We start from the raw sequence: 26568 nt of genomic DNA, 5'->3' as shown, positions 1-26568 counted from the left end.
ATTTTAGGTAACTAACCTTTTGTGCGAACATTAATTTCCTTTGTGCACTAGTTGAAAAACTTTTACTTTACTCTTTGCAACCTGTTTTAAAACCTTACTGTTAAACGTGATATTGTTTTACTATGAATACAAGGGGTGCCATAGGTACTAAAAAAGATCTTCCTGCATCTTTGGAATCTATTATGGATTTGCTTCGAAAACACAGAAAAGAATCTTCTGCTGAAATTAAACAAATAGATGCAAAATTGGATTCTATTCAAAAAACCTTAACTGACCATGATAAACGAGTAGAAGAGAATGAAGCAAGTCTGACAATTTTGATGCGAAAATTGATGACTGCAAAAACTTTGTGAAAAACAATCAAAGTCTAATAAAAAATTTAGACAGGAGGTTATCAATTTAGAAAATAGAAGCGGAAGAAATAACCTACAAGTTCTGGGCCTTGAAGAGTTACCGGAAGATGATCAGCCTATGGAGTTCTTTGCAAACTTTTTGGCACAATTATTTCCTAGAATTTTACCATCTTTACTAATGATTGATCGAGCTCATAGATCACCTGTGCCCAGATCAGCTCCAGGAGGAAGACCCAGATCAGTAATAATCTGTTTTCATGAATTTCAAACAAAGCAACTTTTAATTTGTGAATCCCGTCGAAGAAGAATGGTTCTGTTCGATTGAAGAATCTCAGGAATTCTTGGAAGCAGAAGATTAGCTGTTTAGTATCTTTCTACATGAATAATTGCTTCTCTTACTTTTGGTGAACCTTTGTAGCTAACTCTCTTTTTGAACCTTTTAATGCTTTTCTTAGAGAATAAGATTTTAACGAGTTAATACCTTGTGTGTTCATTTTTTTGAATTTTGATAGATTTTTTATTATTTTATATTATACTTATTCTTGAGTTTTTTTTCTATCAATAAGGCTTAGTATGGGTATTTTTCATTTTATCATTTTGGATCTGTAATAATCTATATGTGTTATTATGAGGGTTAAGTTTTTTTTCGCTGTTGTTTAGTCTAGGTTGGAATGCAGCTAACCTTGAAATCAATTTGGAGCTAAACCAGTAGATTTTTTAGGGGGATGATGTTATTAGCTGTAGCTATTGGCTATCTATTGGTCGGCTTTCTGACTTTGGGAGGAGGGAGGGGGATGGGTTTTTTTCCCTGGAAGCTGTTTTGGACTCTCAGCCAAATCTGTTGCTTGGCTACTTTATTTCAAGGTTCATTGTTTGGTTTTAATATACATTCCATTGGTTATTACTTCAACCTTTTAAATAGTATTAAAAATGGATCAAACTATTAATTTACTTAGTCTTAACGTGAAAGGATTAAATCACCCTGTGAAAGAGAATAAGATTTTTGCCTATATTAAAAAAACTTAAGGTCCCAATTACTTTTTTACAAGAAACCCACGTATGTAAGTGTGACAATTTACACCTTTTTAGACAATGGAGAGGGCTACGTTTTCATTCCTCTTTTCAGGCTAAGACTAGGGGGAGTTTCGATCTTTATAGATAACACAGTTTCCTTTGTCCAACATAAACTAGTGTCTGATACTAATAGGCATTTCGTTATAGTGTCAGGTGTTACATACCCCGTAACTGGGTCACTTACCAGCAAAGATAGAGAGGTCTGTTGAAGTCTGATGGTACTATTTTTAAAAGTTTTTATTTATAAAGGGGCACAAAAGTAAGGTTAATACAAACATTCAGATAATATATGTCATCAATACTCAATCTAAAGCACGGGTATAGTAATAATCATCAATAAGAAGTAGCTCTATCGTTTTGTCTAGGGGTAAAAATATTGTCCGATGGAAATATAAAAGTCTCTCAAGTTCATGCAGGCTTTAGCCTTTTGGGGACCGCTGGGTTTCACTTGTTGGAGAGAGAGAGAGAGAGAGAGAGAGAGAGAGAGAGAGAGAGAGAGGTTTTGCGAGAAAAGAAACTTGCCCAGTCTTTTAGGACGCAAAACCGTTGAATCGGGAACGTTGGTTCCCCGTTGTTAGTTCGAAGTCCTTTTCGGTGTTATCAGCCACCCACTCCCCAGGCCAGGGGAAACGGAATGCACGTGGCTTCCGAATAGCTTCCCGTTATCACGGGAGCGATGAGCGATGGTGTCTCCTTCTGGTGCGTCGCTAGGGGACTGCCCCCTGCAGCCCCTCTTTTATCTTGACTTGCAGGGTTGTAGATGTCAATCAGGATGGGGTGATGCAATCTCCAGCCCACATTGCCCGAGGGTGTGCATGTAGCCCAGTCCCCAATCCACAAAGGTGTCTCCAAGAAACAATGGCCGATGTCGCATTCTTTTGCATCTCCGGGGGGAATGAGGCATCCAGCATGTCGCTCTCCCATTTCCTGGGTGTACTGACCCCCCCTTCACTAGGGCTCTTGTGATTCTCACAAAGGAGGGGGCTGCGGTCATAACACAGGAAAATTAGATAATAAATTAATGGTATTTACTAATCTGTATGCCCCAAATATAGATGATCCAGGATTCTTTGAGCGTTTTCTCCCCCCCGTTTTTGCAAGATTTGAGTCCTTACTCATTGGTGATGGGAGGAGACTTTAATTGCTGAGATAGGATCCAGTTTTAGACCGGTCATCTTCTAAACCAGCAACACTCAATAAATCAGCTTTGTTTATTCAATCTTTCCTAATGAAATGTGATATTCTTGATGTCTGGCGTCTCTTACATCCTTACATAGACAGGGAGTATTTGTTTTTTTTTCTCATGTCCATCATATGTATTCTAGGGTTGATAGAATACATATTGATAGCCAAATGATTCCATTAGTTAGATCCTGTGAATATAAAGAGATTACTGTCTCAGATCATGCTCCTGTGTTTTTATCTTTAAGTCTCCCTGGCCTCCCTCAAATAAACAGATTTTGGCATTTTAATCTAACTTTGCTATCTGATAAGGATTTTTAAAGCTTCTGGAGAGACGAATTATTCTTTTTTTTGAAGAGAGTACGCTGGAAGAGACTTCTAGTCTTATATGGGATGCCTTCAAGGCCTATATTAGAGGACAAATTATTTCTTATACTGCAAGTGTTAAGAAAAAAGCTAATAAAGAGAGAATTGAATTAGCTAATCAGTTGAAACAATTAGACCAAAAAGATGCCTTGGTTCCAGATCCTGCTTTATATGAAAGGCGTGCTGAGATTAAATCTAAACATGATCTTCTTTTAACATATTCAATTAAAACTCAACTCCTAAAAGATAAGTCAATTTTATATTCATGGAGACAAAACAGGTAAATTATTGGCTAACCAGTTACAAACCTTTATAGCTAAATGGCAAATTAAAGAAATTTGTAAAGCTAATGGTGATAGGACAACTGACCATTTAGAAATAAACGATACATTTAGAGAATTTTATTCTAAACTTTATAGTTCTGACCTTCCTAAAGATAATACTGTACTGTAATGAATAATTTTTTAGACCAATTAAACATTCCTACACTTTCTCTTGATAACTGAAAACAGTTGGATCATCCTATTTCTTATGAGGAAATTGCCGAAGCTGTACATTCATTGCACTCGGGGAAAGCTCTGGGTCCTGATGGATTTTCTGGAGAATTTTATAAGGCTTTTTCCTCATTGCTTATACTTCACTTACGTTCAGTCTTTTCTGATTCCTTTAAGTTGGGTAGGTTACCACAATCTATTTATGAAGCTTCTATTTCACTTATCCTTAAAAAGAATAAGAACCCAACTGAATGCTCTTCATACAGACCAATCTCCTTACTTAATGTTGATACTAAAATCCTATCCAAATTTCTGGCTCTTAGGATTGAAATATTTTACCATCTATCATTTCTGATGATCAAATTGGATTTATTAAAAATTGATATTCCCACTTTAATATTCGTTGTTTATTAAATGTTATCTATTCTCCTCCTAACAAGATATTGGAATACATGATATCCTTAGACACTGAGAATGCTTTTGATCGGGTTGAATGGAATTATTTATTTAAGACCTTAGAAAAATGTAATTTTGGAACCGTGAGGACTGTCCAGTATGGGTTTCTTTAGAAGCTAACTCTGCTAATAAATTTTCTATCATTTCTCTTCTTGGATCCTCACTTCCTTTATCTTTAAGTAAACTGATTGACAATTTGGTAGTTAAACATACTTTGAGGATCTGGGTACAATTTAGAAAATACTTTGGTTTACTGTATTGAGATTTTCTCTTTCAAGTCCCATTTTTTTTCTAATTTTTTTTAAACCTTCTATAACCGATCTAGTTTTTAAAGAATGGGATAGATTGGGTATTAAATGCTTCCAGGATTTGTTTGTTGGAGGAAGTCTCTTTTCATTTGAGCAATTGTCAGCTAAGTATAGCTTACCAAAAACCCACTTTTTTTGATACTTACAAGTTAGAGACCTTGTATATAATGTATTTGGTATTATTTTATCTTTTTTGACATAATAGATATCTTGTACTCTGTATTCTATGTAGAAATGAATAAAAATATTGAAAAAGAAAAGACAGTGGTTACCTAGGCTTTCCTTGATCAATGAAGTACAGCAGCATTCTTCACAGTAAGCCTCATGAATAAGCTCAACCTGACAGGAAAAGAAACACACATTCCCTTACATATAAGGGGTCAAGGGAAGTTTGTGAGTAGCTGTGTCATTTAAGAATTGGAAGTGACTAACTTAGATTGTAAAACAATTGTGAACTGCCTTACATCTATACACAGGAACCATGCCTTTCTATAAAGGGAGCAATCCTCATCAGAGAGATCTTTAGGCATAGTCTCACCTGAAGCATATTTATTTGCTGGAAATTGAGCTGCCGATGAGGATGAATGTGCCTAAAGCATTGGAGACATTGCAAATGATTTGCAGTGTTAATGATGGACCCTATACAATCAGAATAATGCTGAGTTGGATTCTTAATAAACCATTGAAAAGGGACTGTGATGCTGGAAGAGCTGATGTTTGGCCAGAGCTGACAGTTAACAGGATTTCAGTTTTGAGCTTAAATGAGCTGTGACAACAGCCATTCAAGACAGACTTAGCTGAATGCAGTCAAAAGAAACAACCTGGTATGTCAGGAAAAGATCACAATCCAGGACAGACTGCTTACCATGTTACGAACCCCGTAACTGGGTCACTTACCAGCAAAGATAGGGAGGTCCGTTGAAGTCTGATGGTACTATTTTTAACAGTATTTATTGATAAAAATACACAAAAATAATATCAATGCAAACATACAGATAATATACGTCATCAATACTAAATCTAAAAGCGCAGGTATAATAATAATCAATAAGAAATAGCTCTATCGTTGTCTAGGGGATAATGTATTGTCCGATGGAAATATAAAAGTCACCCAAGTTCATGCAGGCTGCAGCCTTTGGTTGGAGAAAGACAGATTTTTAGAGCTTGCCAGCTTTTCCTTTTTATGATGTCGATCCTACGAAATTTCGTTGGTGGTGATCTCTTCTTTAGCTAAGCCGTCTTCCGTGGTAAGGCCCCAATCCCGGCAACGGGAAAGGACATACGTGGGCCCTCCACCGGCTGTCGCTATTAAATGCTGTCACGGGATTTCTAGCGTTTCTTCTGGTGCGTCTAAAGGGGTTGTTCCCCAGACCCTCTTTTATCCTTACTCACGGGGTCTCAGATGTCAATCAGGTTGGGATGATGCAATCCCTCAACCAGCCCCCTCTGCTCATTCCCTGAGGGCTTCCATGAATAGTACAGTACTCAATACACAATTCCGTCTCCAAGAGACAATGGCCGTTATCCGTGGCTTTGTATCACGGAGGCCAGGACACATTCCAAACGTCTCTCTCTCATTTCCTGGGTCTCCTGACCTGAATTAATAGTGATCTTGCAATTCTCAAAAAGGAGGGGGCTACTTTGTACTCTTCGGCCCCTCAGAGTTGGGGCACAGTCATAACAACCAAAAGAGGACACGTGTAAATGTTGAGATTTCATGTCCCCTGTGTCGTGGTAGCATGTAGTTGTAATTTTTCTTGTATAATTAGTGGGCTGGAATGTAGGAGTCATGCATCTGTTCTCTATCATTGTATAGCTAGTCACATGAGTGGAGGTGTGGTAAAAGTGAAGGAAATAAGTTTAACATAGCTGTCACAAAATGTTGGTGGAATACAGCAGGCCAGGCAGCATCTATAGGGAGAAGAGCTGTCGACGTTTTGGGCCGAGACCCTTCGTCAGGACTCATAGCTGTGCTTTGTTTATTGCAGTTTGTAGTAGCTGGGGACTAACAGATGTCGTATCATTTGCTGTCCACTCAATAACTCTCAATTACACTTAGCATTCACTTGGATATGCTTAAGTTTCATTGCTTCAAGGTTCTATATTTGCTAATTGCTAATGAAGGATCGAATACATATCCTTGACTTTCGGAGCAATCATTATTGGAGTGATGGTACATCATGCAAATGTGACAAATCTGTTGGGTCGTCAGCAGCAACAATTGTTTTGGTTTTTAATGTGGTTTGGCCACTAAAACCTTTTTGGTACAACAATAACTACACAATAATACAACATCTTTGCCTAAAAGTAAGATTCAAATCTTTGGTGATCCATTGCAGTATCATGCATTCATAAAGACTTTTGAAAATAGTGTTGAAGTAAAATTGATAGCTATAGTGACTGCCTCTAATTCCTTGAACAACACACTGGGGATTCCCTTGATAACTTGTCAGGAGCTGCCAGCATGTCGTCCAGAAGAAAGCATATCTAATGGCCATGGTTTTACTACAGGAACATTTTGGAAATGAACAGAAAATTGCATCTGCCTACATGCAAAAGGCTCTTTCATGGGTACCTGTCAACTCTGTTAATGTGAAAGTTCTTCAAGACTTAGAGTCTTTTTCTTAGAGGCTGCTGTAATGTCATGGGAGAAGTGCAGTACATGTGAAGATTGGACATGCCTGTCAGTATGTTGCTTGTCTTAAAGAAATTGCCCTGTATGCTTCAGGAGAAATGAAGAATGGTGGTCTGTGAACTGTAAGGAAGGTACAAATGTAAAATTAATTTCACTGACATTGTTGATTTTATTGAAAGGCAATTAAAGATTGCTTTACATGCAATATTTGCGAGTATACAGGATGCTCCATCACCAGCAATAAGCAACAGCATGAACAATGCTAAGGCAGAACTTTGTTTGAAGACTAAAGGAAGCAGTTCTGCCACTACTGTGACCACTGTTAGAAGTAAAGCTAAAATTGAACCTGGAATTAATAGAAGAGAAAAGATCTCGTCAGCCAAATGAGTTTGTCTGTTCTGCAAGGGTGAACATACATTGGATCTGTGCCTTCAGCTGGAGAATAGTGAGAAGATTGCCCCCCTAAAGGAAAATTGTGTCTGCTTTGGTTGCTTGTGTACAGAACACATCAATAAGGACGTGTCTTTCATGAAAGGTATGCAGTGGCGAACATCTCAGCCTATTTCATATTCACTCTGATGAAAAGGGTGCAGAGTTGAAACAAGCCATGAAAGAATCAGACACAGCAGTGAGTAGTGCGCTGGTATCTAATGACCTTACAGGGGCTGGAGATCATGATTTTAAACTAAATAAAATGTGACTTGACTTGAAATATGCGTAAAATATTGGAGCAAATGCAAGTGATTTGCAGAGTTAATGATGGACTCTATGCAATCAGAACAATGTTGGGTTGGACTGTGAATGGACTACTGAAAAGAGACAATGGTGATGGAAGAAACTGTGCTCAACCCGAACTGATTAACAGGATCTCAGTTTTGAACTTGGATGAGCTTTGGCAGTGGCAGTTCAAGGCAGACTTCCCTGAATGCAGTCAGGATGAACAACCTGGTTTGTCAGGAGAAGTGAGTAAGTTCATGGAGTTAGTTGCAAACTCTGCAAAAGTGGTCGATGGTTACAACCAGATTAGTTTACTTTTAGAAAGAAGGAAGTTAACATGTATAACATAAAAAGAAGGTTGCTGAGCAGCGCGCTGTAAATGTAAGGAAAAGGTTGAAGAACGATTTGTCAAAGCTGACTACACAACTTTCATGAAGGATGTTGTCTCCAAAGGTTACGACGAAGCAGTGCCAGCAGACGATCTGGATCACAGTGACGGGAAGGTTTGGTATATTCCACATCATGGTGTTTACCTCCTGCAGAAAAGAGAAACTTTGTTTTGTGTTTAACTGTGGAGTGACTTTTCAGGGAATATCACTTAATGCTCAGCTTTTACAGAGACCAGATCTTACTAGCTCTCTGATTGGAGTCATAAATAAATTCAGAAAAGATCTGGTGGTTATCATGGCACGTATTGAATTAATGTTTCATCAAGTTAAAATACCAGTGGAAGATGCAGATCTAATGAGGTTTCTGTGGTGGCCTGATAGTGACCTCATCCAAGATGTAGTGGATTTTAGAATAGTGGTACATCTCTTTGGAGCAACTTCGTTATTGAGCTGTGCCAATTTCACTCCTGGGAAATATGCAGAAGACAATGAAGAACAGTTCAGCCGCGAGATGGTGGATAAGGTTTTGCATTGTTTCTATGTAAATTACTGCCTTTGTCGGTGTCCTCTGAGGAAGAAGCAGTGTCTCTCTATCATGACCTGTATCCATTTGTGCTAAAGGCCCTTTTTGACTCACAAAGTGGATAAGCAACAGACAAGGTGTGCTATCTGTGATACCAGAAGAGCAATAAGCAAAAGACTTGAAGAATTTGGATCAAGATCTCCCTTTGGTGGCGAAAGTACTGGTTGTGCAATGGTGCATTCAGTCTGATACTTTAAAATTTAAGATCATAATCTAAGATTGTCCACTCGCCAGAAGAGGATCCTCTCCAACAGTTAGTTCCATCCATGAACTTTTAGGAATTGTGAGTCCAGTGGTGCTATCTGCTAAGAAGATTTTACAAGATCTATGTAAGAGAGGGCTTGGCTGAAATGACATTATATGAACATGAGTTTCTCATGAATGGACAAGCTGGCTGGAAGAACTCTGCCAATTGGAAGACTTCAAGGTTGTTAGATGTTTCAAACCTTAGGATTCTGAAGAAATTACTGCTGCTCAGTTACACCACTTTACAAACACAAGCGAAGATGGCTATAGAGCAATGACCTGCCTATTCCTGCACAACACATGTTCACAGTGTTTTTATCATGGGAAAGCTGAAGGTAGCTCTACTGAATTTAGTTTTCATCTCTTGTATGGAGCTCATTGGTGCTATGATGCCAAGCCACATGAACTCATTTTAGAGGATTGAGTTGCATATGCAGCTTCAAGACTCAGGTTTTTGGACTGATAGTACTTCTCTGCTAAAGTACATCAAGAATGAAAGTTCCAGGTTCCCAACCTTCATTATGTAGCCCTCTCACCGATCTCATATACAAACTTGGCTTGATAGCGGACTCAGCAGCGTGAAGGCTTCTTTTCATAAGCAATATTTGTCTAGGATCAGTATGATTTGGGGTACTACCAAACAGGAAAGTTAGGATGTTCTGATTAACGGGACTCCGATTTGAGGGAATGCTGTATAAATACTGTCCATATGGAATTATCGGTCAGCATGAAATATCAAATCACATACCGCATAAAATTATGGCAAAAGTATATTTACTAATTCCAGTTTTAATAACTGTTTGATAAAAGAAAGAAAATAAAGAAATAAAAGTGTCCATTACAGTTAAACCAGTCTAAATGTGCGCATGACCTTGGAGCTTGTATCTTCCAAAAGCTGGGTATAACTGTTACTCATGGCTCTGAATTCTCATCACCAATCACCAGTAGAGCTTCCCATCTTGGACTCCTTTATCTCACGAAGCACTCTTTGCAATTATGTCTTCCCATTGGATTGAATCCTACTGCCGTCTCTCCCGATCTCTTTTCCGCACCTCCTGCCAAAAGACCATGAGCCCCACCTGTGTTCGTCACAAGTCTCTCTCCACCCAGCTCACTCTAGAACCTTCTCCAAATTCCGCCATCCTAATTAGCTGACGCGACATTCCTAAGTTGAGCATCATCGTACCTCATCTAACCGAAATCAAAACATTCTACCAGCAGGGCACACTGCTTTTACAGAAAGCTACTAAATGAAATACCTGACAGATTAGCAGTGGAAATCTTAACCAGGGCACTACAATTGCTAAGAATTTCAAAATTCTTAAGGTCTCACAAGCATCCAGCAGATGTTGTCTCTAGAGGGTGGAAGGTGAAAGCATTCCTGAAGAATGAGACATGAGTAACAGGGCCCCAGTATCATCTTCAACCTGAAAGTGAATGGCCTATGAATCCTGATTGTTCTGGAAAAATTATGCTAAATGATTCAGAAGCCACAAGATGTTACAATGAATGTCATGCAGTGTGAAGAGGAGGTATATGCACTAATGTGTATAATCCATCACATCTCATCTTAGGCCCATTTGAGGAACACAGAGACCTGGATTCTTAGGTTTAAGATCCTGCTCTTGATTCTTAGTCAGAAGGGGAAATAATTGAACATCACGCTTCCTAAGTCCGACTTAGATGAAGAATAACAAGGTACTGTTATTGAGAAAGCCAAAGTTCAGAATAGCAGAGTTTGTCTCTCAGTGAAGGAACTCAGAAAGGCTGAAATAGAAGCAACACACACAAAATGCTGGTGGAAAGCAGCAGGCCAGGCAGCATCTATAGGAAGAAGCACTGTCAACGTTTTGGGCCAAGACCCTTTGTCAGGCTGAAATAGAGATCATTGGGTTTTGCCAAAAAAAGATATATCCAAATGAATTCTCACACCATGGAGGAACATGGAAGAGTTTGATCAGGTCTGTGTGAAAGGTCCTCAATTCCACCATGAAGGTACAGAATTTTGACAAAGGGAGTTTTCACACAGTTCCTTTTGAAGTAAATGCTATTATCAATAGTTGTCCAAATACTAAAGCACATTCTGATCCTGGTGATTTGGAAGCATTAACACCCAACCATCTGTTGCTTCTGAAGACTTCACCATCCTTACCACCAGGAGAGTTCCAAAATGAAGATGTTTATGCTTGTTGTAGATGGAAACAAGTCTAATGCATGTCAAACTTGTTTTGGTAACAGTGGGTCAAGGAGTATATACCACGGCTGTAGGAACATCAGAGATAGTCAGGTATAAACTCAATTTCCACCAAGGAGATGTTATGCTTAGAGTTGACAAAATAGTGCCTCAAAACTCATGGATCCTGGGAAAAGTAATTCAAGTCTTACCAGACAGAAGAGGATTTGTGTGACTGGTGCGTATCAAGAACAGCTGTCCGAACAGGCTGATAACCATGATCTGTCGTCATCTACAGGAAACAGAGAGTTGGTAGCTACAGCTCTAGAAGCTTCATGATTTTGATGACAGAGTAGTGGTAAAGATTACTCTGTACTGGGCTAAGTGGTTGTAACCTCTGGCCTGGATGATTGTTGCATAACTTAAGTGGAAGAGAGAGGACGTTTGCATGAATATTAAGATGTTTATCTATGGAGATTTCATGTCTCCTTTTTAGTAGTATGTTGTTGGAATTATTATAGTGTAATAGTTAGGGGTTGTCTATATTTTATTTTGTGTTGTGCATTTGTTATGGATAATTCATCACATAGGTTGGAGCATGATAGAAGCAAATGAATATAGTTATCTATTCATGCTTTGTCTATGTTCAGTTTAGTCTAGTGCCAAAGAAGCTGCCAGAAAGATATTTTTTGTTGACCATTAACGTTACTGCTAGATTGCTATTATATTGTTATTAGACTACTTATTTTGTTATATCACAAGTTTTAGTTTCGATAGTTTTATTGAATTTACTTTATTACTTGCATCTTTCGTATACATGAGGAGTAAAAATCTTTATGTTGCATCTCCGTCTAAATGTGCAATGTGCAAATTATAATAACTTATAATAAATAGTATGTACAACAGGACATACAATTGTATCAACATGATGGCCTGATGGAAGAAGCTGTCTCCAGACCCTGTTGCTCCTGACCTTTGTGCTGCAGTACTATTTCCCAGATGGTAGCAGCTGGAACACTTTGTGGTTGGGGTGACTTGGGTTCCCAATGATCTTCCAGGCCCTTTATATACACCTGTCTTTATAAATGTCCTGAATAGTGGGAAGTTCACATCTACAGATATGCTAGACACTCCAAGATTGTTCATCTTTGTTGGTTTCTTAATAAAGGACCAAATATACTTTCTTCAACTTAGAACTTCATTATTGTGGATAGCGTGTCATGCAGTGTTACCCCCGGTGTTTAGTCTCTAAGTGATTTTGGTTTGTTTTCAAGTAACCTCTGCACATGCTGTTCAATAAGTAGTTCATCATTTTATAGCATGCATGGTCCCGGAGGACTTGTATATCTCAAAATGAGAAACCTAACGCACATGTGAATTGAGCAACCTCTGGGTAATGGGACAGTGGTATCTGTGAATGGCAACTGAAAGCTGCAGATTGAAAAAATCGAATCTGAAATGTTGTGGTGGTGAAATAGCTGCATGATATGTGTAGAAAACAGTGTTTGTCCAGTATTCAAAGAAGCACTTGAGGAGACTCTGTATTGTGTGATTGCAAAGTTGATGGAAGACGACTCAGGGTTGTCAAGGTTTTAGTATTAACCATGTCTCTTGCCATTACTTAGAGCCATACAACACAATTTACAGGAATATCTTATTATAACAATCCAACCATTCTTTATAAAAGAATTAAGAAAAAGCCTCCATCCTCCACCAAATTGTCTTTTAGGTTGTTCCCAGGAAGCTAATTATTTTTTTTCCCCATCATTTTCTAGGTAACCCAAAACACTGCACTTTTAATCAAGGTGCCCTTGTCCTTCACTATTGTATTGCTGACAGGCCAGAAAGTAACTTCAAACTGGCCATATATCCCACATCTTTGGCTTTTATTTCTCAAGTAGAAGATAAAATGAATTGAACCTCAATTCACAGCATCACACAAAACAATAAAATTAATATTTTGTTATAAAATATTATATCACCTGAAACACTTGAATGTTTTTGTAATTTTTCCAGGTTTTACAAAAGATATCCTAAAGTTCAGAAGTACATAACAATACCCAGGAAATTTATTAGACATTATGTCAAAGGAATTTTAGAATTGTGAATTAAGCATCATCTTTTTTTTTTCTTTTCCTTTCTATGAATAAACTGGCATTCTGCGTATGTCCCAGTATGCTAGACAACATAACATTGCACAAACTCTACATCATTATCAACACATTACATGGATAAAGAATATTAACCTGATCTTAAACAGCACACAATTTAACCTCTCCTTTCGTTTTTGATATATAACATGATGACACCCTGGTTGCATCACTGATCATGTGCCCCAGTCTCCTAGGATGTATCTCAGTATCACTGGGCTGAGTCTTTCTGGTAGGTGCTGTCAGTTCCATGGCGTTCCTGCAAATACAAGCAGTATTGATAGCTTTGTGCCGAAATTTCAAACCTGCTGACAAATTTTGACTAATGATGGAGTTTGAGCTTGCTGAGATTTCCCAGTACTCAGTATCTGTCGATGGATCCTGTGCTATGTTAGACCTGTCACAAAATGCTCACTGGAATAATAAATAAGGTAACACTAAGCTTGATCAAATACAATCAAAATCTTCTTTTATCATGTCTGGATAACTGAGATAAATTACTTAAATGTTTACATAAATATTTCTTCTGAAAATTGCATTAATAATAAGTGAGAAAAGTGATAGCAAATTACATTGTTTTCTTGGTACAAATTGCATAATAATTATGGAAGAAAATGTGTCCTTGATGTCATTAGTACATTTGAAATTGTTGCTGTGGAAACTTGTGTGAAATTTTGTTTACTTGTAATGCCTGTGCCCCCAATTTACCCCCGTACGCCTAGGGTGAACTGCCATCGCCCCGCCAACAGTGCAATACTTTGGTGTAGATACGGTGTAATGTCCCCCAGTACACGCTCGCAACACAAATATCAAACAATTCACCAAAGGCTAGTAAATAATTGCAACTTAATAGTTATATCTTAGTGATGGGATGGTAGAAACAGATAACCTAAAGGCACCAAATCAGTAAGTTTATTAGTTTGTGCACATAATATTTTAATACGTTGGAGCTCACACCCCCGGTTCCATCCACAACAACGTTCCAAGCGTTTGGCCACTGTCCAAACCGACGATGTCCAGTATCTGCTGCCTTGGAACCACTGTCCACTCCTCACATGTCCATCCTCCTCGCTTGCCTCTCGAAAAAGACCACAAACTCCCGCTCAGCTCACACATACAAGGTAGTGTAACAATTCTCCATTGGTTAGTTCCCCCCTTATCTGCAGTTATAACCCAAACATCCTTGCCACAGAAACCCATTACAGCATTAAGTAACATTACAGAGAAGCCATTTCATTATAGCAATACAGAGAAGCCATTTTGTTAGCCTGACCAGTTAACACCACAGTTAATGGTACTGAAAGCCCTAAATATTTATCATATCTTGCCCTGTACAGATAATAAAGCAAATTAATTATCAGTATTCCACATCTACCTATATTTAACTTGGATATGGTACTAAAATTGTCATGACGTTAAAATTGATTTTGTGTAAATGGAGTTGGCTAAGGTAATGATGTTTTATATATCAACTTTAATAGAAGGTTATTTGTTTCAATTTTGAACAGGAATTGCTACTACATTGCAGCAAGAGGCACAAATTATCTATGACGAATACAGGAGAAAGGTTGACAGGGGAATTCGACCTAGAAAGTCTGTCAGTGAAGTGTGGAGCAAAATGATTGTTAGCAGTGAGTTCAAAAATTCAGATTAAGGGATCATACAACACCAGTAGACAGAAGCTCAAAATTCAAATATTTTGTAATTTGAATTTTTAACTATCTATATTTCTAATTGCCAAATACACCATGTAATTTTATTTCAGCCTTGGTTTCATTCATTTTCATTCATTCCATTGTCTTCATAGTATTGAAAGATAATTTTGACAATTGTAACCTATTTATATTAATGTAATAACTTATATTTAAAAAAACACCTCTCCATGAATGTTATGCCTAAAATGAAATTCAGACCAAAGAGATTTAATGTTAATCATCTCTTTCCTTCAGACTCCTATTTGAGTTGATAGCTGCAGCTTTATACCAAGTCTGTTTTCAAAAATGCTAATGACAAGAAAAATGCAATTAATTTTGTTGAATGGTCTTGGATGCGGGTGGTTGTTATGCTCCTATGACAGCCAAATTATTTAAATCTGACATTACTACTATATCCTAAGTATTGCTCAGAAGCATTCTTGCTATGGCATAACCTCATTATTTTCACCAGTATGTATTCTGGTGCTTGTATTAAGCATCTGTTGCTCTTTGCAAGGGCCTTTCTGTGCTGCTTTCAGTGCCATGTTTCCTGTGTGTTGTATTTTTATTTTGAAGCAATCACTGGTCTTTCAAAATCAACCCCCATGAGTAACATGGAGTGGGAGAGACCGGACAGACCATGGAATCAGGAGGTAAATGACACTCCAGGAATTGACAGCTTACCAGCTGATTTGTACTGGGCTCTATAGAACTGGACCTCCAGAAAGTGTGTAAGGCTATTCTTCTAGTTTGCAGCATGCCAGAATCCTGAAGAAGTGCATCATCATCCTCATCGACTGCAGAAGAGGGAGAGGGAGGGCATCAGAAATTAGTGACCATCTCACTATTCAATGCGGATTACAAGTTTCTGTCCAATGCTAATTGAGTCCAGAGTGCTCAGGGGATTCATATGGTAGCAGGAAAATTATAGTGTGTTGTGCTGCTCAGGGAAATTATTGCCACTGTGTGAGACAGAAGAGAGGAGATGGGATGGACATGTGTCTCATCGTATTGGATCAGAAGAAATCCTGTGACAGAATATTGAACATATGCATACATGTTGTCTAAAATGGGCTTTGGAGAGGGAATTGGGAGTTGACAGTTTCAGTTCTGACTTCAACCCAAGCAGTAGAGCTTTGAAGGTGTTGTAAGGTCACTTGAAACACTAATGGTTGACAATGAACAATATTCATTGCTTACATCTCACTGAATTGATTCCTGCCAATCTGCAGATAGAAACATTCTCAAAGCTTAAACTATCATGAATCACTGTTCAATTAAATACGGATTTGACCAGTTCAGAAGCTCTGCCTCCTGGAAGTTGGCAAGTGGGGTCAAATCTACCCCTAAAATATTTCAAGCTGAAATGAATAAAAATGTTTTCCACTCCCTCTTTTATCAAGGGGATATCCTTTAAGAAATGAATTCTGTTGGTAAACACTTAAGGATTGTAGCAAAAATGCTGAAGAGGTTCTACCATCAGAAGAGTAGTTGTGTCTTCTTACAACCTATGGCGAGTGATGATGAGTTAACATAGATAAGAGGAAAATATGGCCGCAATAGCAATAATGAAGGAATCCAGAAGATGACAAAGATATGTTTCTTGGTGTGCTTCGCTGCTTAACTTATTCTTCAATTACATACCACCATCGCCACCACCTAACTGCTCTTCATCAGCTACCATGGAAGGCTAAAACTTGGAAATGGAGTGGAAAACTGTAAGGCTAACTTGAATAAATATTTATATGATAACATCAAGAGAATTTTAGAGCTTTTGTTTGACCCTTCTGACTTTTGTGGTGAGTGTATGTTTGTGGTCTTCTGCTATCGTAGCCCATCTACTTCTAAGTTTGATGTGTGCATTCAGAGATGCTTTTCTGCACACCACTGCGGTGATGCATGGTTAGCTGAATTACTGTTGCCTTCCTGTCAGCTTGAACTAGTCTGACGACTCTCCTCTGGTCACTCTGATTAACAGGACATTTTCACCCACAGAGCTGCCGCTCACTGGATGTTTCTTGTTTTGCACACTGAACTCTAGAGTAAACTTGAGAGAGCATGCTGTGTGTGAAACTTCCAGGAGTTGAGCAGTTTCTGAGATGGTCAAACCACCCTGTCTGGCACCAACAATAATTCTATGGTCAATGTCATTTAAATCTTATTTCTTCCCCATTCTGCTATTTGGTCTGAATAATAAATGTACCTCGACTATGTCCGTATACCTTTATGCATTGAGTTGCTGCCACTGGTTAGGTATTTGCATTAATGAGCAGGTGTACAGAATAATGTGACCACTGAGTGTAATCTAATTGAGAAAATCTATTTGAAACACAATATTCTTACAGGATTAACCAGACTAGAAGCAGGAAGGATGGTTTCGATAAATGATACGACAGTCTCAAATCACAAAATAAGAAATTTAGGAATGATAGATGCCTGGGCTCAAAAAGTATCAAAGAACATGGGGGAAGGGAGAGAGAGAGAGTAGAAAATGCTATTGAGACAGATTATCAGCTATGATTGTATTGAATGGTGGAACAAACTAAAAGACCCAAATTGCCTGCTCCTGCTATTTTTTGATTTCCCATGATAATCTAACATCCTGACAGCTGCGCAAAATGCTGTTGATTGTTGGCTTGGGTAAACAATTGTCTTCGTACATTTTCATGTCAGCTTTGAAAGTCTCTTTTCTAAATATCATCAGGTAATGTATTTTGTAAGTTGAGCCTTATTTCCATAGCAGTGATATCAATTGAAAAGCTTGCGTTAACCCAAATATTTCTGTGTGGAGAGGGTTTCCAGCCAGCCAAATTTTGCAAAACTCTTAAAGCTGCGGTACTCATCAGAAAGAGAAATGAAGTATTTGTTTTAAAATAAACCTTGTCATGAGTCTCTGCAGACACTGGAAGTCTTGAATAAAACACACAAATGCTGGAGGAACTCACCAGGTCAGGCAGCATCAATAGAAAGAAATGAACAAATGATGTGTATTACTTAACCACAGATGTAAGTCAATTACAGAATATAAAGTTTTCCTCTTATTATAGGGCAGTTCTTTCTCCTCTTTCTCACTGTCAATGAGATGCAGACTGTCATTTGTCCTAAGAGAATCAAGTTCACTGACAAACCACACCTGCAGTAACATGTCCTTCAGAAAAAGAAAGAGGTGGTGAGTGAAGGGAAAGGAGTAGAATGGAGGAAGACAAAAAAAGACAATTAGAGGAAGGAGGAATTGAAGGTGGTAGAAAATTAGTGAAGAAAGACCAAGGAAGAAGTTGTGGATAAGAGTGTGTGTCTATGAGATTAAAATTCATCTGAGAATGCTTACAGTCTGTGTCCACATAAATGTAAGTCCTGAGTCTGTTCAATTAAATATGATCTCATATTGTATTGGTTGTCATGCCATTCAATCTGTTCAGGGTGTGTGGTAGATGATGTGCAATGGGCAGCCTATTATAAAAGTATTGGCACATAGGCACTTACCTAGTGCTTTACCAACCTAGAGTGGAAAGTGAGTCATCCTTCATCTTAAGATTCATCTGAATAACAAAAGAAGCTTTAATAGTTGGATAGCAAGGCTGTACCTTGTCCAGTTTTATCTTTTTGAGTTACTAGACGCTGTTATGTCATTAAGGTGGAATATCTGCACAATTGCACTGCTTATTTAATTTTTATAAACATTTTTTAAGATATAGTTTTTATTATTAAGTATCGCAAGGTACTGCTGCCGCAAAACAACAAATTTCATTACATATGCCAGTGTTACTAAAACTGATTCTGATTCAATTCCCTTCCATACCTTATCCCCATATTACTTGATTGCCTTAAGTACCAGTGGAGTGCTTTTGTATTTGGACTTCCATCAAGTTATATATGTTAATAACACTGTATTCATTCCAGCAAGTTAAGAACTGTTTTCCTTCTGTCATTTACGCTAATTGTTCAAGAGTTTAAAATTAATTTCTGCTTATTTCAATGCTGTCACTTCACATAGTACATAGAATGTTATTGAAATTTATTGAGCTGTTCTTTTCCCTGTCTTAGAAATGCCGGTGATAGAAAAACTGCAGCTGAATGCACGAACGGAATCAAGTTTAGATTTCTCCAATGAGAAGGAGCGGCAACAGTTCAAAATACTGAAACAGAAACTAGCACAAGAAGAGAGAAGAGAAGGATTTCTCCAATCTAGAAAAGACCGGGGTGCAGGTTTTGTGTCAACTGTGCCCAGCATTCTGAGGTGAATCAAAATGCCGAAGAGCAGGCATGATATACCTCCTTTATCATGACTAGTAACATAACTAGTAACATGGTTAGCTTTGCTTCCTCATGGTTTCTGGTGACTGAGTTTTATCCAAATTTCAGATGCTATCAATGTAAATTGCAAATACTTTCCATGACTGTGGATGTCCATTGGGTGCTCTAGTTTCTTCCCACTACCCAAAAGCCTGCTGATAGATTTCTCCTTGAAGTAGGTTCCTAGCAAAAGGAGTCAAAGATGACACAGAGTTTGGTTATACGAGAGAGAGAGAGTTCTGTACATTCTGTTCATCACAATTCCTGAATAAGACAAAGCAGGAGAGAGAGTTCAAAATAGGTGAGGGGGGCAATCGGTATTTTGCACATCACAGTTTCTGAGGCACTTGAAATTAGGCAAGGGCCAATAAAAAGAAGTTAGATTTAAGTGGAGCAAACCTTGTATGAATTGACCAGTGTTGAAGTGGGGCACTTGAGCTTTGGCTCTTAGAGGCGGAGACAAGGAGAGACATAGACTCTAAGTAGATTTTTTTCATTAAAAATTTATTTTTATTTTTCTTATTGCACAGTTAGAGTACGGGGGGGGGGATGTCAGGCAGGATAGTGGAATGCTCCCCTTGAAGGATGTGGGAAGGCAAGGAGCTGTCCAGTGTCAAGAAGTGCATCCAGCTGCAGCTTCTTTCAGACTGTCTGAAGGAATTGAAGCTGGAAATGGATGAACTCTGGATTATTCAGGAGGCTGAGGGGCTGATTGACAGGACATACAGGGAGGTAGTGACACTCTAGGTGCAGGACACAGGTAACCATCAGGAGGGGGAAAGGAAGCTAGGCAGTTAGTGCAGAGTACCCCTGTGGCTGTTCCCCTCAACCATCAATGTACCACTTTGAATACTATTGAGGAGGGGATGACCTAGCAGAGGAAAGCCACAGCAGTCAGGTCTCTAGCACTGAATCTGGCTCTATCCCTCAGAAGGGGAAGGGTCAGGGTGGAGAAGAAGAGTGCGGTAATAAGGCATTCCATTGTTAGAGGAACAGATAGGAGATTCTGTGGACGTGAAAGAGACACCTGGATAGTGCGTTGCCTCCCAGGTGTCAGGATTGAGAACAACTGGCATCAATAACACAGGTAAGAGAAAGGAGGAGGTCCTGAAGAGAAAATGTAGGAAGTTAGGTAGAAAGCTGAAAAGCAGGGCCTCCAGGGTCGTAATCTTTGGATTTCTGCCTGTTCACACACCATTGAAAATAATAGGATGGTTTGGCAGATGAATGTGTAGCTGAGGAATTGTTGCATGGGACTGGGTTTCAGATTACTGAATTATTGGGATCTCCCTGGGAAAGATATGACCTGCACAAGAAAGATGGATAACACCTGAATCCGAGGGGGAACCAATATCCTTTCTGGCAGGTTTGCTAGAGCTGTTGGCAAGGCTTTAATCTAGGGTGACTGGGGGATGGGAACTGGAGTGATCGGGCTGAGGATGGGACAGTTGGTATACAAGTAGATGCACTGTGTAGTAAGACTGGATGAACATGCAGATGATGGTGCAAGATTACAGTCTGAGTTAAAGTATAACATGGGAGCAAAATTGAAAAGGGTGATGAATACAGGACTGAACATGTTATATATGAATGCACCTAGTATAGGAATAGGTAGATGACCTTGCAGCACAGGTAGAGATTGACATTGTGGGCATCACCGAATTGTGGCTAAGAGAAGATCACAATTGGAAGTTTAACATCCAAGGATACATATTGTATCAAAACGATAGGCAGGTAGGCAGGGTGGGGTGACTCTGTTGGTAAAAAGAAATAAAATTAAACCCTTAGAAGTGACATTGGATCGGAAGATGTAGAATCCTTATGGATAGAGTTAAGAAACTGCAAGGGTAAAAAGACGCTGATGGAAGTTATATACAGGCCTCCAAACAGTAGCAATGGGAGATAGAAAAGACATGTAAAAAGTGCAATGTTATTAGGGTCATGGGGATTTCAATATGCAGGAAGATTGGGAAAATTAGGTTGATGCTGAATCCCAAGAGAAGGAATTTGTGGAATGCCTACAAAATAGCTTTCTTGAGAATGTGAGGTTGAGTCCATTAGTGAGTCAGGTTTAATATCATCAGCATATGTCATAAATTTGTTGTCTTTGCAACAGCAGTACAATCTAATGCATACTAATAGAATGTGTGTATGTTAAAATAGTTAAATAAGTAGTGCAATTCTAGAATTCTAGATTTGGTGTTGTGTAATGAACCAGATTTGATTAGGGAGCTTAAGGTAAAGGAATCCTTTGGAGCCAGCGATCATAATATGATAGAATTCATCCTGCAGTTTGAGAGGGAGAGTATAAAGACAGTTGTATCAGTGGTACAGTGGAGCAAAGGGTATTACAGAGGCAAGAGAGAGGAACAATTGAAAGTTGATTGGAAGGGGACATTAGCAGGGATGACAGCAGAACAGCAGTGGCTGGACTTCTTGGGAGCAATTCATAAAATGTAGGGGAGATACATCCCAAAGATGTGAAAGTATCCTAAAGGCACAATGGTGCAACTGTGGCTGACAAGTGAAGTCAAAGACAACGTAAAAGCAAAAGAGAGGACATCTCTCTCCCCTTTATCAACCTCTCTGTCTCTATCTCTGGAGAGTCTATCTACTAATATTTTTTATAAACCCACTGATTATCACAGCTATCTTGACTATACCTCTTCCCACCCTTTTTTTTTTAAAAAAGCATTCCTTTTTCACAGTTCCTCCATCTATGTTGCATCTGTTCTCAGGAAGAAGCTTTTCATTCCAGAAAAACTGAGATCTCCTTCAAAGAAAGGGGCTTCCCTTCCTCCAAAATCAGCGCTGCTTCACCCACATCTCTTCCATTTCACACACATCTGCTCTAACTCCATCCTCCCACCACCACACGAGGGATGGGGTTCCTCTTGTCCTAACCTACAACCACACAAATCTCCACATCGAGCACATAATTCTCTGTAACTTACGCCATCTCCAACGGGATCTCACTACCAAGCACATCTTTCCCTCCATAGGGATCTCTTCCTATGCGACTCCCTTGTCCACCCATCCCTCCCCACTGATCTCCCATCCTGCACTTGTCCTTGCAAGCAGAACAAGAGCCGCATCTGCCCCTACACCACCTCCCTCACTACCATTCAGGGCCCCTAACAGTCTTTCAAATGAGACAACACTTCATCAGTGAATCTGTTGGGGTCATCTACTGTATCCTGTGCTCCCGGTGTAGTCTCCTGTGTATCAGAGAGATCCAAGATAGATTGGGAGACTGCTTCATCAAGCACCTTCACTCTAACTGCCACAAAAAGTGGGATTTTCCTGGTGGCCACCCATTTCAATTCACATTCCGACATATGTGTCCATGGCCGCCTCTACTGCCACAATGAGACCACACTCAGGTTGGAGAAGCAATACCTTATATTCCGTCCGGGTAGCCGCCAACTTTGATGGCATGAACATTGATTTCATGAACTTCTGGTAATTTCACCCCCCGCCCCATTCACCATTCCCCATTCTTGTTTTGCTCTCGTACATTCTCTTCTTACCTGCCTATCACCTTTCTCTGGTGCTCCTTCCCTTCCCTTTCTCCTTTCTTCCATGGACTTCTGATCTCCCCTGTCAGATTCCCCCTTCTCCACCCCTTTATCCCATCCACCAATGAACTTCCTATCTCTTTGTTTCACCCCCCTCTCCCAGTTTCATCTATCACCTGCCACCTTGTACTACTTCCTTCCCTCCTCGCCTTCTTATTCTGACTTCTTCACCCTTCCTTTCCAGTCCTGATGAAGGGGTCTTGGCTCAAAATATTGATTGCTTATTCCCAACCATAGACGCTGCCTGATCTGCTGAGCTCCTCTAACACATTGTGTGTTTTGGTCTGGATTTACAGCATCTCTACCTGTTGTGTCCAAGATGTTGACTATTTTCTAAACGGGGAGAAAATTTAAAAAATAAAAGTGAAAAGGACTTGGGAGTCCTCATCAGGATTTCCTAAAGGTTACTTTGCAGGTTGAGTTGGTGGTAAGGAAGGCAAATGTAATGTTCGCATTCATTTCAAGAGAGCTAGAATAAAAAAAAGCAAGGATGTAATACTGAGGCTGTGTAAGGCATTGATCAGACAACTTGGAGTATTGTGAGTTGTTGTAAGAAAAGTTATGCTGGAATTGGAGAGGGTCTAGAGGAGGCTTACAAGAATGATTCTGGGAATCAAAGGGGTTAACGTATGAGGAGCATTTGATGGCTCTGACCCTGTACTCGCTGGAATTTAGAAGAGTGAGTGGGGGGATCTCATTGAAACCTATTATATATTGAAAGGCCTAGACAGATTGTAGCAAGGATGTTTCCTATAGTGCTGGAGTCTAGGACCAGAGGACAGAGGGATACCTATTTTGAACAGAGATGAGGAATGTATTTAGCCAGAGGGTATTGAATCTGTGGAATTCATTACTACTAATGGCTGTGGATGCCAAGTCATTAGATATATTTAAAGTGGGGGTTAATAGGTTCTTGATTAGCCAATATGTCAAAGGTTATGTGGAGAAGACAGGAAAATGGGTTTGAGAGGGATAATAATTCAACCATGATGGAATGGCGGAACAGATGTGATAGACTGAATGGCCGAATTCTACTCCTATGTCTTATGGTCTGGAATATGCTTTCAGGCTACAGAAAAATAAGGAAGGGGGAGACTAGGACTGATGGAATTTCATGGGTTGCAGATTGGGATAAATGGGCATCACCTGTGTCATAAAAATTAAGTAGGTCAACCCACATGCAGTATATTGTGTTTTGGGTTGCTTTTGTAATCAAAGCCCTTTTTTTGTGGACAGGCTGGTGATTTGAATTGACATCTCAACGGAACTTCAGCGATAAAGGGTTGATGCGAGGTAGGTTATCTGATTAGAATACAGGCAGAAAGAATGTGTGTGAGGCCAGTTTTCTGTGCTCAGTGTCGGATGTGGGAGGTCCTGGAGACTCTCAGCCCCCTGGACGGCCACATCTGCACCAGGTGTGTCGAGCTGCAGCTCCTTGGGGACCACGTTAGGGAATTGGAGATGCAGCTTGATGACCTTCTGACAGGGAATCTGACAGGGAGAGTGAGGAGGTGACAGAGAGGAGCTATAGGCAGGCAGTCACTCTGGGGCCTGGGGAGGCAGATAAGTGGGTAATAGTCAGGAGAGGGAAGGGCAAGGAGCAGGTGCTAGAGAGTACCCCAGTGGCTGCCCCCCTTAACAATAAGTACTGCTATTTGAGTGCAGATGGGGGAGACAGCCTACATGGGGAAAGCAACACTGGTTGCACCTCTGCCACAGAGTCTGGCCCTGTGGCTTAGGAAGGTAGGGAAAGAAAGAGGATGGTAGTAGTGATAGGGGACTCTATAGTTAGGGGTCAGACAAGTGATTCTGTGGATGCAGGAAAGAAACGCGGATGGTAGTTTGCCTCCCAGGTGCCAGGGTCTGGGGTATTTCTGATCGTGCCCACAATATCTTTAAGTGGGAAGGAGAACAGCCAGAGGTCGTGGTACATAATGGTACCAACTACTTAGGTAGGAAAAGGGAGGAGGTCCTGAAAGCAGACTACAGGGAGTTAGGAAGGAAGTTGAGAAGCAGGACCTCAAAGGTAGTAATCTCGGAATTACTGCCTGTGCCACGTGACAGTGGGTATAGGAATGGAATAAGGTGGAGGATAAATGTGTGGCTGAAGGATTGGAGCAGTGGGCAGGGATTCAGAATTCTGGATCATTGGGACCTCTTCTGGGGCAGGTGTGACATATACAAAAAAGGACAGGTTGCACTTGAATTTGAGGGGGACCAATATCCTGGTGGGGAGGTTTGCAAAGGCTGTTGGGGAGAGTTTAAACTAGAATTGCTGGGGATGGGAACCGAACTGAAGTGACAGAGGAAAGGGAGGTTAGCTCACAAGTAGAGAAAGCTTGGAGACAATGCAAAAGGGAGGATAGGCAGGTGATAGAGAAGGGACACACTCAGACTGATGGTTTGAGATGTGTGCATTTTAATGCGAGGAGTATTGTGAATAAAGTGGATGACCTTAGAGCATGGATGAGTACTTGGAGCTATGATGTTGTGGCCATTACAGAGACTTGGATGGTGCAGGTGCAGGAATGGCTACTTAAAGTGCCAAGCTTTAGATGTTTCAGAAAGGACATCTTTCTGAAGATGGGAGGGAGGGAGGCAAAAGAGGTGGGAGCGTGGCACTGTTGAACAGAGATAGTGTCTTGGCTGTAGTAAAGGTGGAAGTCATGGAGGGGTTGTCTATGGAGTCTCTGTGGGTGGAAGTTAGAAACAGGAAGGGGTCAATAACTCTACTGGGTATTTTTTATAGACCACCCAATAGTAACAGGGACATCAGGGAGCAGATAGGGAGACAGATTCTGCAAAGGTGTAATAATAAAAGGGTTGTTGTGGTGGGAGATTTTAATTTCCTAAATATTGATTGGCATCTCCCTAGAGCAAGGGGTTTAGATGGGGTAGAGTTTGTTAGGTGTGTTCAGGAAGGTTTCCTGACACAATATGTAGATAAGCCTACAAAAGGAGAGGCTGTACTTGATCTGGTATTGGGAAATGAACCTGGTCAGGTGTCAGGTCTCTCAGTGGGAGAGCATTTTGGAGATGGTGGTCACAATTCTATCTCCTTTACCATCGCATTGAAGAGGCTACTGTGGAACAGATAAGTTAGGGAAACATTTAATTGGAGTAAGGGGAAATATGAGGCTATCAAGCATGGAAACATGATTTAGAGACAGATGTTTTCAGGGAAACGTATGGAAGAAATGTGGCAAATGTTCAGGGGATATTTGCGTGGGGTTCTGCGTAGGTACATTCCAGTTAAACAGGGAAAGGATGGTAGGGTACAGGAACCGTGGTGTACAAAGGCTTTGTAAATCTAGTCAAGAAGAAGAGTTTAAAGATTTATTAGCAGGAAGGAGCTTAAGAATGAAATTAGGAGAGCCAGAAGGGGCCATGAGAAGGCCTTGGCAGACAGGGTTAAGGAAAACCCTAAGGTGTTCTACAAGTAGGTGAAGAGCAAGAGGATAAGACGTGAGAGAATAGGACCAATCAAGTGTGACAGTGGAGAAGTGTGTATGGAACCAGATGAGATGGCAGAGGTACTTAATGAATACTTTGCTTCAGTATTCACAACAGAAAAGGATCTTGCTCATTGTAGGGATGACTTGCTGTAGACTGAAAAGCTTGAGCATGTAGATGTTATGGAAGAGGATGTACTGGAGCTTTTTTGGAAAGCATCAAGTTGGATAAGTCACCAGGACCGGATGAGATGTACCTGAGGCTACTGTGGCAGGTGAGGGAGGAGATTTCTGAGCCTCTGGCAATGATATTTACATCTTCAATGGGGATGGGGGAGGTTCCAGAGGATTGGAGGGTTGCGGATGTTGTTCCCTTATTCAAGAAAAGGAGTAGGGATAGCCCAGGAAATTATAGACCAGTGAGT

At 39.9% G+C, this 26568-nt stretch overlaps 1 protein-coding gene across 7 annotated transcripts in view; it reads left to right on the top strand.

Annotated features, from left to right (window-relative positions):
- The window catches only part of LOC140715401 (leucine-rich repeat-containing protein 27-like), an 88595-nt gene that overhangs the window by 22444 nt on the left and 39583 nt on the right, over positions 1–26568 (top strand). For all 7 annotated transcript variants that reach the window (XR_012096126.1, XR_012096127.1, XR_012096122.1 and 4 more), the window contains one exon: positions 18865–19057. Coding sequence is in view for 1 of the 7 variants with exons in the window: in XM_073027532.1 (XP_072883633.1) it covers positions 18865–19057 (193 nt within the window). In the remaining 6 variants the exon portion in view is untranslated. The remainder of the gene's footprint in view (positions 1–18864; positions 19058–26568) is intronic.

The sequence above is a fragment of the Hemitrygon akajei genome, chromosome 23 (assembly GCF_048418815.1).
Source record: "Hemitrygon akajei chromosome 23, sHemAka1.3, whole genome shotgun sequence".
Classification (NCBI taxonomy): domain Eukaryota; kingdom Metazoa; phylum Chordata; class Chondrichthyes; order Myliobatiformes; family Dasyatidae; genus Hemitrygon; species Hemitrygon akajei.
The sequence above is the reverse complement of the archived record's forward strand: the minus strand, read 5'-3'. Positions and strand labels throughout refer to the sequence as shown.